This window comes from Passer domesticus, chromosome 11 (assembly GCF_036417665.1).
Source record: "Passer domesticus isolate bPasDom1 chromosome 11, bPasDom1.hap1, whole genome shotgun sequence".
NCBI classification, from domain to species: domain Eukaryota; kingdom Metazoa; phylum Chordata; class Aves; order Passeriformes; family Passeridae; genus Passer; species Passer domesticus.
Window position 1 is genome coordinate 30949873 of NC_087484.1, and position 12135 is coordinate 30962007.

Consider the following 12135-nt stretch of genomic DNA (forward strand, 5'->3'; position numbering starts at 1 on the left):
GAGGTCGCCTACTGGGGCAGACTGATGTAATTAGGAGGAATTTAAGGAGTGACAGTGACCGTTGTTATTTTTAATTAAGAGGCTGCTTTTCCAGCATGGCAACATCAACTGAGCAGGGGTGAGATGCAGCAGCACAGACAGACAGACAGACAGACTCGTTCCCACGCTGTAACTCAAACCCACAGCTCTTACAGCTTGGCCCTGTTCTCTCACAGGGTGCGGGGCTGATATTTGTGCTGCCCTCCTGGACCTGCTCCTCGCTGCTGGAGCCGGCGCTGCCCTGAGGCTCCAGCTGCTCTCTGGGGGGAATTCCTCCTGGAATTCCAAAGTCCTGTCCAGCCCCTGGGACCCGCTGTGCTGCCCGGAGCTTGTGCAGGGACAGGAGCGGAGGTTCCTGAGGGGCAGGGGCTCCTGAGGGGCAGAGGAGCAGAGCGGGGCAGGGACAGAGATGCTACTAGCACCTAGTAGGGCCGGGCCTCGCTGCCCTCAGCAGATGGAGGAGGATTCCGAGGCAGGAGGGCTCAGTTTCGGGCGGCCCGCAGCCGGCGCAGCGGGACCCGGGAGGCAGCAGGCCGGGGGCTCTCGGGGGGCGGCGGCGGGAACTGCTTCTTGTACAGGAGGCTGCTGTACTGCAGCTCCGGCGTCACCAGCCGCCGGCAGGTCCGCTCCAGCTCCTGAGGCAAGCCCTGCTTGAGGTTGTAGCCCAGGATCCTGGCCCCGCCGTGCTGCAGCGGCCGCAGGGAAGAGTCCTTGATGTCCTTGGGGGCCACGCTGCCCGTGCCCTGCAGGCAGGCCCGGGCCAGCTCCGCCTGCCGCCGCCGCAGCGCCCGCACCTCCCGCCCCAGGCGCTCCCGGCCGATGTGGCGGTCGATCCTTTCCCAAAAAGTCCTGTTAAAGTGCGTGTAGATTTCCCAGTCCAGCCTGTTCCAGGCCTTCAGCTTCTCCACCACGGAGTCCGCGAGTGGGGACTTGGTGCTGCTGTCCCTGATGTTGAGCGGGAAGGAGACGACGCTGTCCAGGTCCCAGCACAGCATCTCCTTCAGCAGCACCATGGACTCGTCGAAGTATTCGGAGATGAGCAGGAAGTCGAAGGACGCCTCGATGGCCCTCAGCATGAGCTGCACCCGCTCGGGGGACACGTCTCCGTCGGGGTTGAAGCCGAAGTCGAAGGTCATGAGGTTCCTGGCGTAGTGGCGGTCGCCGCTGGCAGGGTCGTAGTAGCGCCAGGGCTGGCTGAGGAACTCCTGCAGGCTGCGGACGCACGAGAAGGCCGACGCGCCCTTGTAGTACACGAAGGAGGACTCCATCAGCTGCACGGGGTTCCTCAGGATGGAGAAGTACACGGCAGAGCTGGGCACCACTTTCTGCACCTGCGGGGGAGAAAAAGGAGGGTTTGAAGGTGGGGCAGGGAGAAGGGGTCTGCTCGCCCGCAGTGCTGGTGAGCAGAGGCAGCTGCTGGGGCTGGAGGTGGGGTGCTGGGGAGGATTTCAGGGTGCAGCCCATCAAAGGAGCTGTGGGGAGCTCCAGGAGAGTCACACGGGGAGAGCAGTGAGACCAGCTCCCCACAGTGTCACAGCTGTGTGGCCAGGCTGGGATGGAGATACTGCCCATCTCTTTCCCTCTCCCCATGTTCATCTGCCCTCAGGTGGCACCCTGAGGGTGGATGCTGGGCACGGCTGACCTGAGCTGACACACTTTGGTTGTTCTCCTCTTGCAGCTGGTCCCCTCTGGGCCTGTCCAGGGAGCAGGACATGTCCCAGCGCCCACCAGACAAGAAAGAGATGAGAGTTGCTGGCTGCAACAAATGCTGTCTCCCACTTTGCCACGGCTCACAGCACATCAAACCTGCTCACGGAATCTCTCAGGAGGTGCCAGCAACATGCCAGATACCCGTGGGCAATCCCGACTCTCTTTAGTTCCTTTCTGCAGTTTATTTGCTCGACAGCTTCCCCTCCCTGTGCCCCATGAGCCCCTCTCCCCATTCCCTGCCTGTGCCCCCGAAGGGTGGCAGCTTTGCCCGTACCTCCGGCTGCAGGAACCGCATGTGGTGGCAGAGGATGTTGAAGCGCCGGGGGCTCAGAGGGGAGAAGCCCTGCACGAACCTGGCCAGGAAGTGGTGGGGGTAGTAGAGCTGGAAGCCCCCGCCCTGGGGGAAGGCGAAGGTGAGGTTGTGTGTCTCCCCGAAGCGGAACAGGATGTTCATGACGGTGCTGCTGGCGCTCTTGTGGACTTTCAGGAAAACAATGTCAGTCTTGGGCTTGCATGTCTTCCCTTGAGAGGTGACTCCTCTGGCCTGCTGGCCTTCTCCAGCTATTACCTCCTTGACCTCAAAGGCTTCTGTCCAGCTTGGGAGAAATCCTATCTTCAGGTCTGTTTTGTAAGAATCCTCTGCCTGCAGAGGTTGAGCTGAGTTTGGGATGGGCTGTGTGAATGAGATGCCCCACTCAGGCTGGGGAGAACCCACAGGTCGAGGCTGAGTCTGGCTCTGTACCTCCACCTGCACCATTCCAGGGGGGGACATTCCCTTCTGCTCCCCTGTGCTCAGCCTGTTTGCAAAGATGATGAACTTGCTGGTGACAGCTTCTGCCAAATCTGCGGCGACCCTCCCGGGAAGGCTTGGAGGAGGACTTTCTCTGGCTGCTTTTTCCAGGCCAGGAAGCTGGGGTTTCAGCTCCGTGGGTGACAGAGGGGCTCTCACCTTCTCGCTGCTCTCCCCAGGCTGCTGCATCCAGCGCTCCTCTTGGCTGCTTCCCGGGGGGGTCTCCTGCCTGAGGTACAGATGCATCCCAAAAACATCCTCAGTCGAAGCAGGGGCTGGCTCAGCTTCCCTGTGCCCCTGAGGGGAGTCATCCTCCCACAGCAGGTCGGGGCTGTGGAGGGCAGAGCTGAGCTCATGGCCTGTGGTCTGCTGCAGGCCACGCTCCAGCTCACACTGACAGCTCCTGTGATGGGGAGAACACAATGCTCAGCTGCAGGAGGAAAATGCAGAGGCAGCTCCTCTGCAGCCCAATGAACCCCCTGACCCACAAAGTCACCCCAAAACACATTCCCTCCTTTTCCTGGGGTGGGTGGCAGTGCTGATGGGCTTCACTGCTGCCCTGAGGGGTGGGGGTGGGTGTAAGAACTTGGGCTTGATCATCTTGGAGGTGCTTTACAACCTTAGTGATTCTACGAAGAGGAGAAGGACAGGTCAGCAGCGATGTGGCAGTGTCTCTGTCTTGCTGGAGCATGACAGGACAGTGGAAGGGGCAGAGAAAGAGGAGGCAAGGAGAAAGAAGAGCTGGTGGTCTGGAGAAGCTGGAGGAATGATTGCAAATAACCCCAGACTGGGAGGACTGGGCTCAAGGGCTGTAGGGTTTGATGTGAGCCAGGACAAAGCCCCAAGCAGCCTTGTCTGACCCCAGGGTGGGCTCAGCTCTGGCCAGGGCACAGGGGTGAGATGTGGGACCCCCAGAGGGCCCTCTCTCCCCTGGATTTTCCTCCCTGCCTAAGGAAGACCCTGCTGGGTGGTTTTCAGGAGGGCAGTTCTGAGCCCACCTCAGTGGCCAGCAGAAGGCTGGAGAATGAGGTGCAGGTGTATAATTCTGCTCAGGACCTACCCAGGAGGCTGCAGCTTCTCCACAACCTGAAGTGTGACCAGGAGGAGGACGAGGAGGCTGAAGGAGATCCAGAGCCGACCTGGCTGGCACCTGTAGATTGCACTCAGCTTCCTACAAGGAAACAGATATTTGAGCCCATTTGTGGGGAGGAAAAACCAAGACCAGTGCTGTGTGTGTGTGAGGCAGGCGGGAAAGGCGCCTCGAGGCTTTTTTATTTTTATCTTTCTTTAAGGTAAGGTCACGTTTTCAGGGGCGGAAATGATGCAGAGGCAGCGATAACTGGGGAACCTCAGAGGCTGTGCCCCAGCACTGCAGCCTCATGGAAATTTCCAGATGGGCCACAGGCATTGTGCTGAAAAGCAAACAGTGATAACCACGGAGTCCCTTGTCTGCTCAGGGACGCCTTCCTGTAGCAGCCTGAGCTCCCCCCAGGCAGCAGGAACAGGGCACTACCTGTGTGTTCCCTGCCCTGCCATGCCAAGAAGGATCAGGATCTTGTCTTTATCAACATGGACAATAAAACTCTTTTTTCCCCTGCTCTCCCCACTCTCTGCTGTTGGACTGCCATCTGCACAGGCTCCAGCTGTGGCTGCAGATGTGATGCCACCATGAGGGTCCCAGCAGTGCCTGGATTTTAGTCTGATTTTAGCCGTGTCTACAACAGCAGTGTGATTTCTTCAGGCCATCAGAATTCTGCTGTCAGGCTTTGGGTTGTGTATGGTGACGTTAAGGCCATGGAAATGCTGCCACAGGGCTCCTTCTGTTTGTAGGGCTTGCTGCAAACCCTGATGGAGCTTGATTGTAGCTTTAATCTTCAGTGGAATGGTCGAGGGGCTGAATTTCCTGGAAAAAAGGATTTGTTTGTATTTTTCTTTTCACAGAAAGATTGTCCAGTCCCAGCAGATGTGACACTTGGAATGATGGGTTAGTGGTGGCCTTGGCAGTGTTGGGGGAAAGATTGGACTTGACGATCTTAGAGAGCTTTTGCAACCTGAATGGTTCCATTATTCTGCTGGGTTTTCCCCAGGGAGCTCACTGTTGCAAAACAGGAGATGATTTGTCCTGAGGATCTGGTTAAACCCTTTGGGATTGGGCTCTGCTGTGGGGGAAGTCCAGCCAGTCAGCCCCAAGTGGCTGCTCTCCCCTCTCAGGGAGAGTCACAGGCAGCAAGGATCTTAATGGGAGGAATTAATGACAGCAGAAATTTGGGCAGAGCCTGCTTGGAAGCTGCATTCCACCAGGCAACCTGGGTTCATTGGCATTTCTGCCTTCCTGCAGTGGTCAGCTTTGGACCAAGACAGTGGGACTGGGACTGCACAGACCTGCTGTCCCAGAGCTTCTTCACCTCCATGGTGCTTTGCCTGCTGCTCTGGGCAGTGCTGTGACACATGGGAGCAGAGCTCTCTTGGTGAGACAGCAGTGACACAAACGTGGGCTGTCTGAAAGGGTCACGTGCATCCCACGGGTACAGGTAAGGAATTTAGGTTTGCTACTGAGAAACTGGCTTTGTTCCAGGAAAATCATCAGCTGTCATGATTAAGTACTGTTTGATAATGACAGCACTGCTTGCAGTGGTTGGATACTCAGGGACACAGTTCTGCCCTGCTGCCAAAAATGTCCCTTCACTGAGCTGAAACTCCCAGCTCCTCCCAGGAGGATTTTAGTGTCTGCAGTACTCAAGACTGGAAAGGCTGGGAGGTCTTAGGCCATGGCAGTGCTACTGAGGGTTCAGAAGGTGTCATTACTGCACGTGATTACTGCCCATCACAGCATCCCCAGTCCCCATGGCAACCTGCAGGTATCCACCTGGAGGCTCTTTGCCACTTGAGGAGCAGGCTGCCAAGCTCAGATGAGACTGAAGGTGGCAAATGCACGTGTGGGTCACTGCCTGGCCATGCCAGTAGCACAAGGAGACCCTCGTGAGGTCAGAGATAAGCAGATGTGACAAATGACAGAGCAGAAAAATGCCAGATGCTTAAACAGAGCTTAAAATGCCATGAGGTGTTAAAGAGGGAGGGTTGAAGCAGAGAGCTGAGGCTGCCCCAGAGCTGGTGTGAATAGCTGGTGTTGAAATAATTTGTGGAAGATCAGAGAGACCACAGAGGGAGAAGGCAGTGAGGAAGGAGATGCTTCAGAATGAAGTGATTCCTCTGGATCTGGTTGGAGATTCAATTCAGCTCTCCCACCACTCCAGGCAAGGCTGGTCATCATTTTGTCTGGCTGACCATGGTGAGACAAGCAGCAATGAGGGAATGAAGAGCTGCACCACTGTGACATTTAGTGATACACACAAACTCTTGCAGGAGCACCCAGTAATGAAGGCAGAACAATGGAACACTTCCCCCCAGGCAGGGCTGGGGGCAGCACCCTCTGCCACTCCCTTATCTGTATCTGGCCTTGCTTCCACAGAGGTCCTAAACTTTCAACCTGTGAGAATCTGTGAAAGATCCAGGTCCTGTGGCTCTTTTGAGGTGGTTGGTGTGTTGGTGCAACACTCAGCTGAGAACACACAACACGTATTGGCCTGACATGTGTTGGGGCTGGCCAGGCTGGCACAAAGCCACAGCCTTTCCTTCCTCCTCTGGGCTGGCTCTGTGGGATACATGGACATCAAGGAGGGTGTGCTGAGAAAGTGGCAGTGCTCAAATTGCCAAGAAGTTGCACTGAAGGCAGCAAAATATTCATTAAATGGCACATGGTGCCTGAGCAGCCCTTGTCTTGGAGGCTGGAGCAGGTTGGCAAGAGGTGCCTGAACAACAAACCTTCAAAAGGCTCAGCTGCCCTCCGTGGGTAGCCCCTGCACAGCCTGCTCTCCATGTGCACACTGGGATGGGATCAGGGATGTGCATCTTGGGGCAGAGTTAAACACCTGAGACCAGAGCACCAGGAAGGTGTCCAGGCTGCACTTGGAGCCCTGCAGGGCGGATTGGGCTGAGAGAACCCAGCTCCTGCAGAGTCTTTGGAGATGCCTCCATCTGCAGGTAGGCTACAGCTAAAGAGCCCCCTCAGACCAGAGCCTGGGTGCTGTCACCTCCAGAAGTGACAAGAAGGGTGCAGAGCTGGATGCAGCACCCCAGAGATGCCTTTGGCTGCAAGGGCTCAGTGGAAGAGTCAGAGCAGCTGGATCCCCCTATGCTGGCTCCAGCAATTGAATCCAAACCTGATTATGGTCAAATCTTTGCAAGGGATGGTGCTTCAGCTGTCTCAGTGCCAGCCCCAGAAGGGGAGAGGGTGTTCTTAACAGGGCTGCAGACTTCCCCTCTGTTATTCCCCCCTTCTCCAAGCAGATCTTCCCTCCAACCCATGCTCCTTCCCTGTCCAACCCAGAGACAAAAGCCCCAGCCAGGCTGGGTCTGTGGCTGGAAGTTTGGCCCTCAGGGTCCCAGCCAGCTGCAGGAGCTGCAGGAGGTGCTGAGGCTGAGCTCACCAGGCAGGTGAGTGGCAGAAAAAGATTTTACAGTTTTGCTGTGCCCAGGTGTTCTCCAGGCAGTGAGTGAAGTTGCACAAGGAATTAATCTACACAGTATGTACACCAGCCACAGCCTGCTCCCTCTGACCAGTCACTGGAGCCAGTTTTTTTGGTAGTAAATGAGAAATTGGGCAGGATGCTCAGGTAGCACAGCAAGGGCACAATGGCACTGCCTGCCTGTGTCAGTGCCCTACACTTGACAGCTGGGTTGGGAATAACCCTGAGCCCTCTCACCCTGCAGCTCTCCCCCAGCCAAAGGGCTCTGCTGCAGAGTCAAGCCTTGCCCTTCCCTCATCCCTCCTGTCCAAACCAGAGCCTGTGGAAGAGGGCACCTCACCCTAGGGGCTGCCATGTGAAAAACTTGCACAGAGACACATTTCTGCTCCACATCTACTCCTCTGGTGAGCCCTCACTTGGGATGCTGCAGGAGGGATCAGCATCCCAGTGCCCTGCCAAGGTCTGTGCCATTCTCCTTCCTTTGTGGCAACAGCCTCACAAAAGATGCTGTTTTCCAGCTGCCCTTGGAGCATCACCAGAAGGGAAAATCCCCATCACCCCAGACTGCCCTGCAGTGATGAGGAGCAGAAACATCTGCCTGCCCATTCCCATCACCACTTCAACTGTTTCCCAGCGTGGAGGGATCTGCAAGGACATCAGCACATCACCTCCAGGGAGGACAGAAAGACAGTTTTACTTAGGGAAATAGTATTTTACTTAAATAAGTAGGTAAAAATATTCCACTTACGTGATCAAATACCTCTTGAATTTCAGCATGGTGAGCTGGAGCCTTGGCTGGGAGCGGGTGGTTATCACCCGCCTGGGAGACTGGAAAGCAAACACCCAGAGCCTGGCTTGTGTGCTGTGGCCAGAGGCCCCTCCCCGGGGGGGGCACTGGGACACAGATCCTGTCAGACCTTCCCACCAGTGCCCTGTGCCTGCCCCAGGGAGTGCCCAGCCTCTGGGAGGGTGAGTGGCACCTTCACCCCTGCCACGTCACACAGAGCATTGGGCACACTGTCAACCCATGGCAGTGTCCCTGCCTCACTCCTTGGTTTCACCCATGGCTGTTTGTGTTCCACTCTGACCCTCTCTTTTTCTTTCTCATGTCCTGATTTTGCCTCTTGACAAAGCTGAGGGCAGAGCTGGTTGTGCCTGCTGAGCTCTTGGCAATCCTGATGTCTCCAGGTCGGTGCTGCCGAGGCTCTGGGGTGGCTGAGTCACCCCTGCATGGCAGGGACCTTGTCCTCTCCAGTGCACCATGGCTCCATCTGGCTGGGCTGAGGGTGTGGCTGCCCCCAGCTCCCTCCTTTGATGGCTTGGGGAGCACGGGGGGCCAGTGTGAGGATGGCACATAAAGACATTGATGTGTGAAGTGGTGTCTGGAGAGGTGAATGGGATGAGGGGAAGCAAAGCTGTCATCCCCTCATGCTGGGCCTGTGCTGTGCCAGGATGACCAGCCCTGCCAGGAAGTCAGCTGGCTTCCAGGACCAGTGGGAAAGTGGTCACTGGGTCTGCTTCTGGGCAATGTAGGACAGCTCAGAGGAGGACAGGGAGGCTGCCCTCCACGATGGAGGTCCTTTGGCCATATCCTTCCCCTTCAAGGCTCATCCCAGGATCCTGCACAGCATCAGCCATGCCTTTGTGTGATGGGGCAGTTTGGCAGGGACTGTGTGCTTCTTCTGTTTGGGCACAGACTCCTGGAGTGGTGGGGATGTGGAGAGGGTGGCTGGGACATGGGACACGAGGGCCAGTGGCTCCAGCTGTGTCACACACAGTCTGCAGGAGCAGGTGCCCCATGTGCCAGCTGGCCCTGGAGGAGAGCACCTGGCCATGTGTGCTTTCCTTTGACCCGTGCCCACAGGGCTCAGGAAGTGCATAAAGGGTGGATAAGTCACTTCCAGCCTGGACCTTGGCTCTCTGGAGGGACAGGAGGGCCCAGCTCCCTCCTTCCTTTGCCAGCAGGGAGGCAGCGTTCCCCTCACTCACCCTGGCACAGGCAGGCGCTGCCTCTCCCCGTCCACCTCATCAAAACCACAAGTTTGCTGTGGGGCTCTCGTGTTCTCCACCCATCCTGGGCTCCAGCTCTGTGCCCAGGCTGCCAGCTTCCCTGGGAGTCTGGGCTGCCTGAGAGCCAAGCAAGAGCTTGCAGGGATCAAATCCTCTCTGGTGCAGGGGCTGAGGGTCAGGGCTTCTCTCCTCTGCTTCCCTCTGCACAGCCAGGCTCTGTGCATTCCAAGGCTGCTTGGGGTGGATGGTTGAGGGCTCTGTGAGCATCCCCCATGCAGGATCTCCAGGGAAAATCCTATTGCTGCAGGGCAGGGGACACCTTTGCTTGGGAGCATCCAGAGGCTCATCAACATGAGGGTGTCCAGACAGGCTTGGTCTTGCTCCTCTTTGGTTGTTTCCTCTTGCTTGATGGTCACTGGTGGGATTTGCCACTGCTCAGCTCACTTGTTTCCTTAAGGACAAACCCATTAGTCCATGGTGACCTCATGGAGGTCTGGTTTCCAAGATATCCTCTATTCCTGTCTCCAGCCTCTTCGAGGGCACAACTGGAGGCACCTGTGCAGAAAAAATTCAAGAGGCAAAGCTGTTTGTTCCTGCAGGAATGTGGTGATGGGAATCACGGCGTGTGCTCTCCACTGCCTGTGTGCTTCCTGTGCCAGAGGCTGCATCCGAGGCACCTCTGCAGCTCTCTTGGGATCCTTCTGCTACCCCAGACCTGCATCCTACAGAGGCTGTGCTGGACTGACCTGGGCAGGAGCAGTGTCCCAGGGCCTTTCCTCTGAGACTGCACCTGGTGGTCTTCTCCCTCGCACAGGTGCTGGAGTGGGGTCAGGACACAGCCAGGTAAATGCACCTTCTGCAGCTGTGTCTCAAGAAGCAAAGGTGCCCTTGTAGGAGGGACTGGGCACCTCCTCAGGTGGAGGTGAGCTCGTTCACTGCTGACCTCAGCAAAAGGCAGTTTTGGGGTCCCAAAGGCTCCAGTCCCTTCCTGTCCCCTGAGCAAGATGATGAGCAAGGACATGGCCTCAAGACCCTCAGGACCTTGCCACTCTCAGGCAATGGCTTTCCTGCTTGGCCTGCTCATGGCCCAGAGTAGCTGCTGGTGGGTTTTCCCCAGGATTGCTGAACAAGCTGCATCTGGAGAGCAGCCATCCCTGGTGCATTTGTACGTGGGGTGGAGGTGAAGAGGAGCATGTGGGAAGGTGCCTCTCTGGTGAAGAGGAAAGGAGACCTGGGAATGTGATTGCCCCTCCAGTGAGGAGAAGAGCAGACCTGTGACCTGGATTTCCAGCCCTGGGCTGGACCAATTGCCAGAGCAGTGGATGGTGCAAGGGAGAGCCCTGGGGTTTACAAGGGCTGTAACCTCTGCCAGCCATCTGCCTCCCTTCATCCTCCTCGCCTTATTCCTTTGTCTGCTGGATGTGGAGCAGTCCCACATGAGAACAACCCAGCAGAGAGCTGTGTGTGGGTTTTTGTTTGGGTTTGCAGAAGGCAGATTCTGTTTGCCATCAACCACACTCCCTGCTGAGCCCCGAGGGGTGAACAGCCGCCTGCAGGTGGGCGGCACAACAGGGCTCCTGGCAAAGGTGGCAGCCAGCAAGGACCTTCCAGGCAGGAGGAGGGGAGCTCTGTTCTCCTCAGAGAGCTTCCTTGTTCTCCTGAGAGGGCTTGGATGGCAGGAAAGTGCTGCAGAAGTGAGGAGCAGGAGAAAAGCCACTGTTGGTCCCTGGGACAATTCCTTGGCTAAGGAGGAGTCCCACATCCTCGTGTGTGGTGGTGAAGGGAGGCAGCTGAGCCTGGAGGGTGCAGGCAGCCAGGGAGGAGTCTTTGTTGGGAGCAGAGTCTGGGATCCTGGGGAAGATGAAACTGGTGTAGGGATTTGCCAGCTGGAGCAAAATCTGGGAGTTTCCTGGGTCTGGAATGGCCTGCAGAGGTTTCCTTAGCAGGGGGTGGAGAGTGATGGAGCTCCTGCTGGAAATGGCTCCTTGCTTTGAACATCTGCAAAATAAACAAAAACCTCAGGAAGAAGGAGTCCATGCTGCTTAAGTGAACCCATTAGCTGGAGCAGGTAAACTGGAGAGGTACAAAAAGTCATATCCAGGGTTAAGATTATCCTGGGAAGGTCCAGGATTTAGAGTGCTACTCATGAACTCATATCAGAGGGACTTGAAGGATCCCTTGGCAGTGCTGTGATGGTGGGGCAGACCTCAAAGAAGCCTGGCTGGTACAAGGGGGCGAGGAGCCATCCCACAGGGCAGTACCAGGGAGGCACTGGCTGCATCCACAGTGGCAGCCCAGGTGCCTGAGCCCAGAGTCTCCTGACTCCACACTTGTCCCTTTGCCTCCTGCAGGTAGCCAGAGTCTGAGGACCTGCAAGGAGGTTGTTGCCCCTGGGATAAGACAGGGAATTAATGCCTGATGTGGGACTGGGTTCCATTCCTCCCTGCAGATGACCACAAGGACCCTGCTCACATTGCTTGTGTTTTTCCCCTGTATTTAATTATTTAATTTTTCTCTTTATATTTATGTTGTGTTTGTACATGCACTTTGCTTAAACAAGGATTTATCTCCATTGTTTTCTGCCAACCTGTGGTCACTTTGTCACTTGTACCCTGGCAGCCTGGAGCTTGCTGGATCTTAAAGGGGGATGAAAAGACATGAGGACTGTGTGTGCCATCCCAGCAGGAGTCAGCTGGCAGTCCCAGATGCAGGCACAGACTGGGGAAGCTGAGTTCTGAGACACTCCAGTTTCCTGGGTCTACAGTTATTCCCACAAAACTCACATGGAGAGAAACTTGAGAAAGGTCCCCTCACTTGCAGTAAACCATTTTTCTGTTTGCTTTTCAGACCAGTTTCCAGACAGACCTGTTCCTGGACTGCCCCATGATAATTTCTGGATGACTCTCTCTGGGGTATGCAGCACTCTGCTTTATCAGCAAGGTGCAGTTTGCTCTCCCAGTCGTTCTCCAATCTATCAGCCCTGGGCCTCCCCTTCCGCCGCCGGGCAGCGCGCTCCAGCAGCACCCACCTAAATTGATCTTTAGTTAATTTTACACTCAG

The 12135-nt window shown here is 56.3% G+C and overlaps 1 protein-coding gene across 1 annotated transcript; it reads right to left on the reverse strand.

Moving 5' to 3' along the window:
• Positions 1–521: 521 nt before the first annotated feature.
• On the reverse strand, positions 522–7984 carry LOC135278281 (galactose-3-O-sulfotransferase 2-like). The gene is made up of 4 exons (XM_064384836.1): positions 7814–7984; positions 3600–3710; positions 2024–2942; positions 522–1370 (listed from the first exon to the last, which is right to left on the reverse strand). Exons 1-4 carry the CDS (start codon positions 7840–7842, stop codon positions 522–524), a joined length of 1908 nt encoding a protein of 635 aa, XP_064240906.1. The 5' UTR covers positions 7843–7984.
• Positions 7985–12135: the final 4151 nt, after the last annotated feature.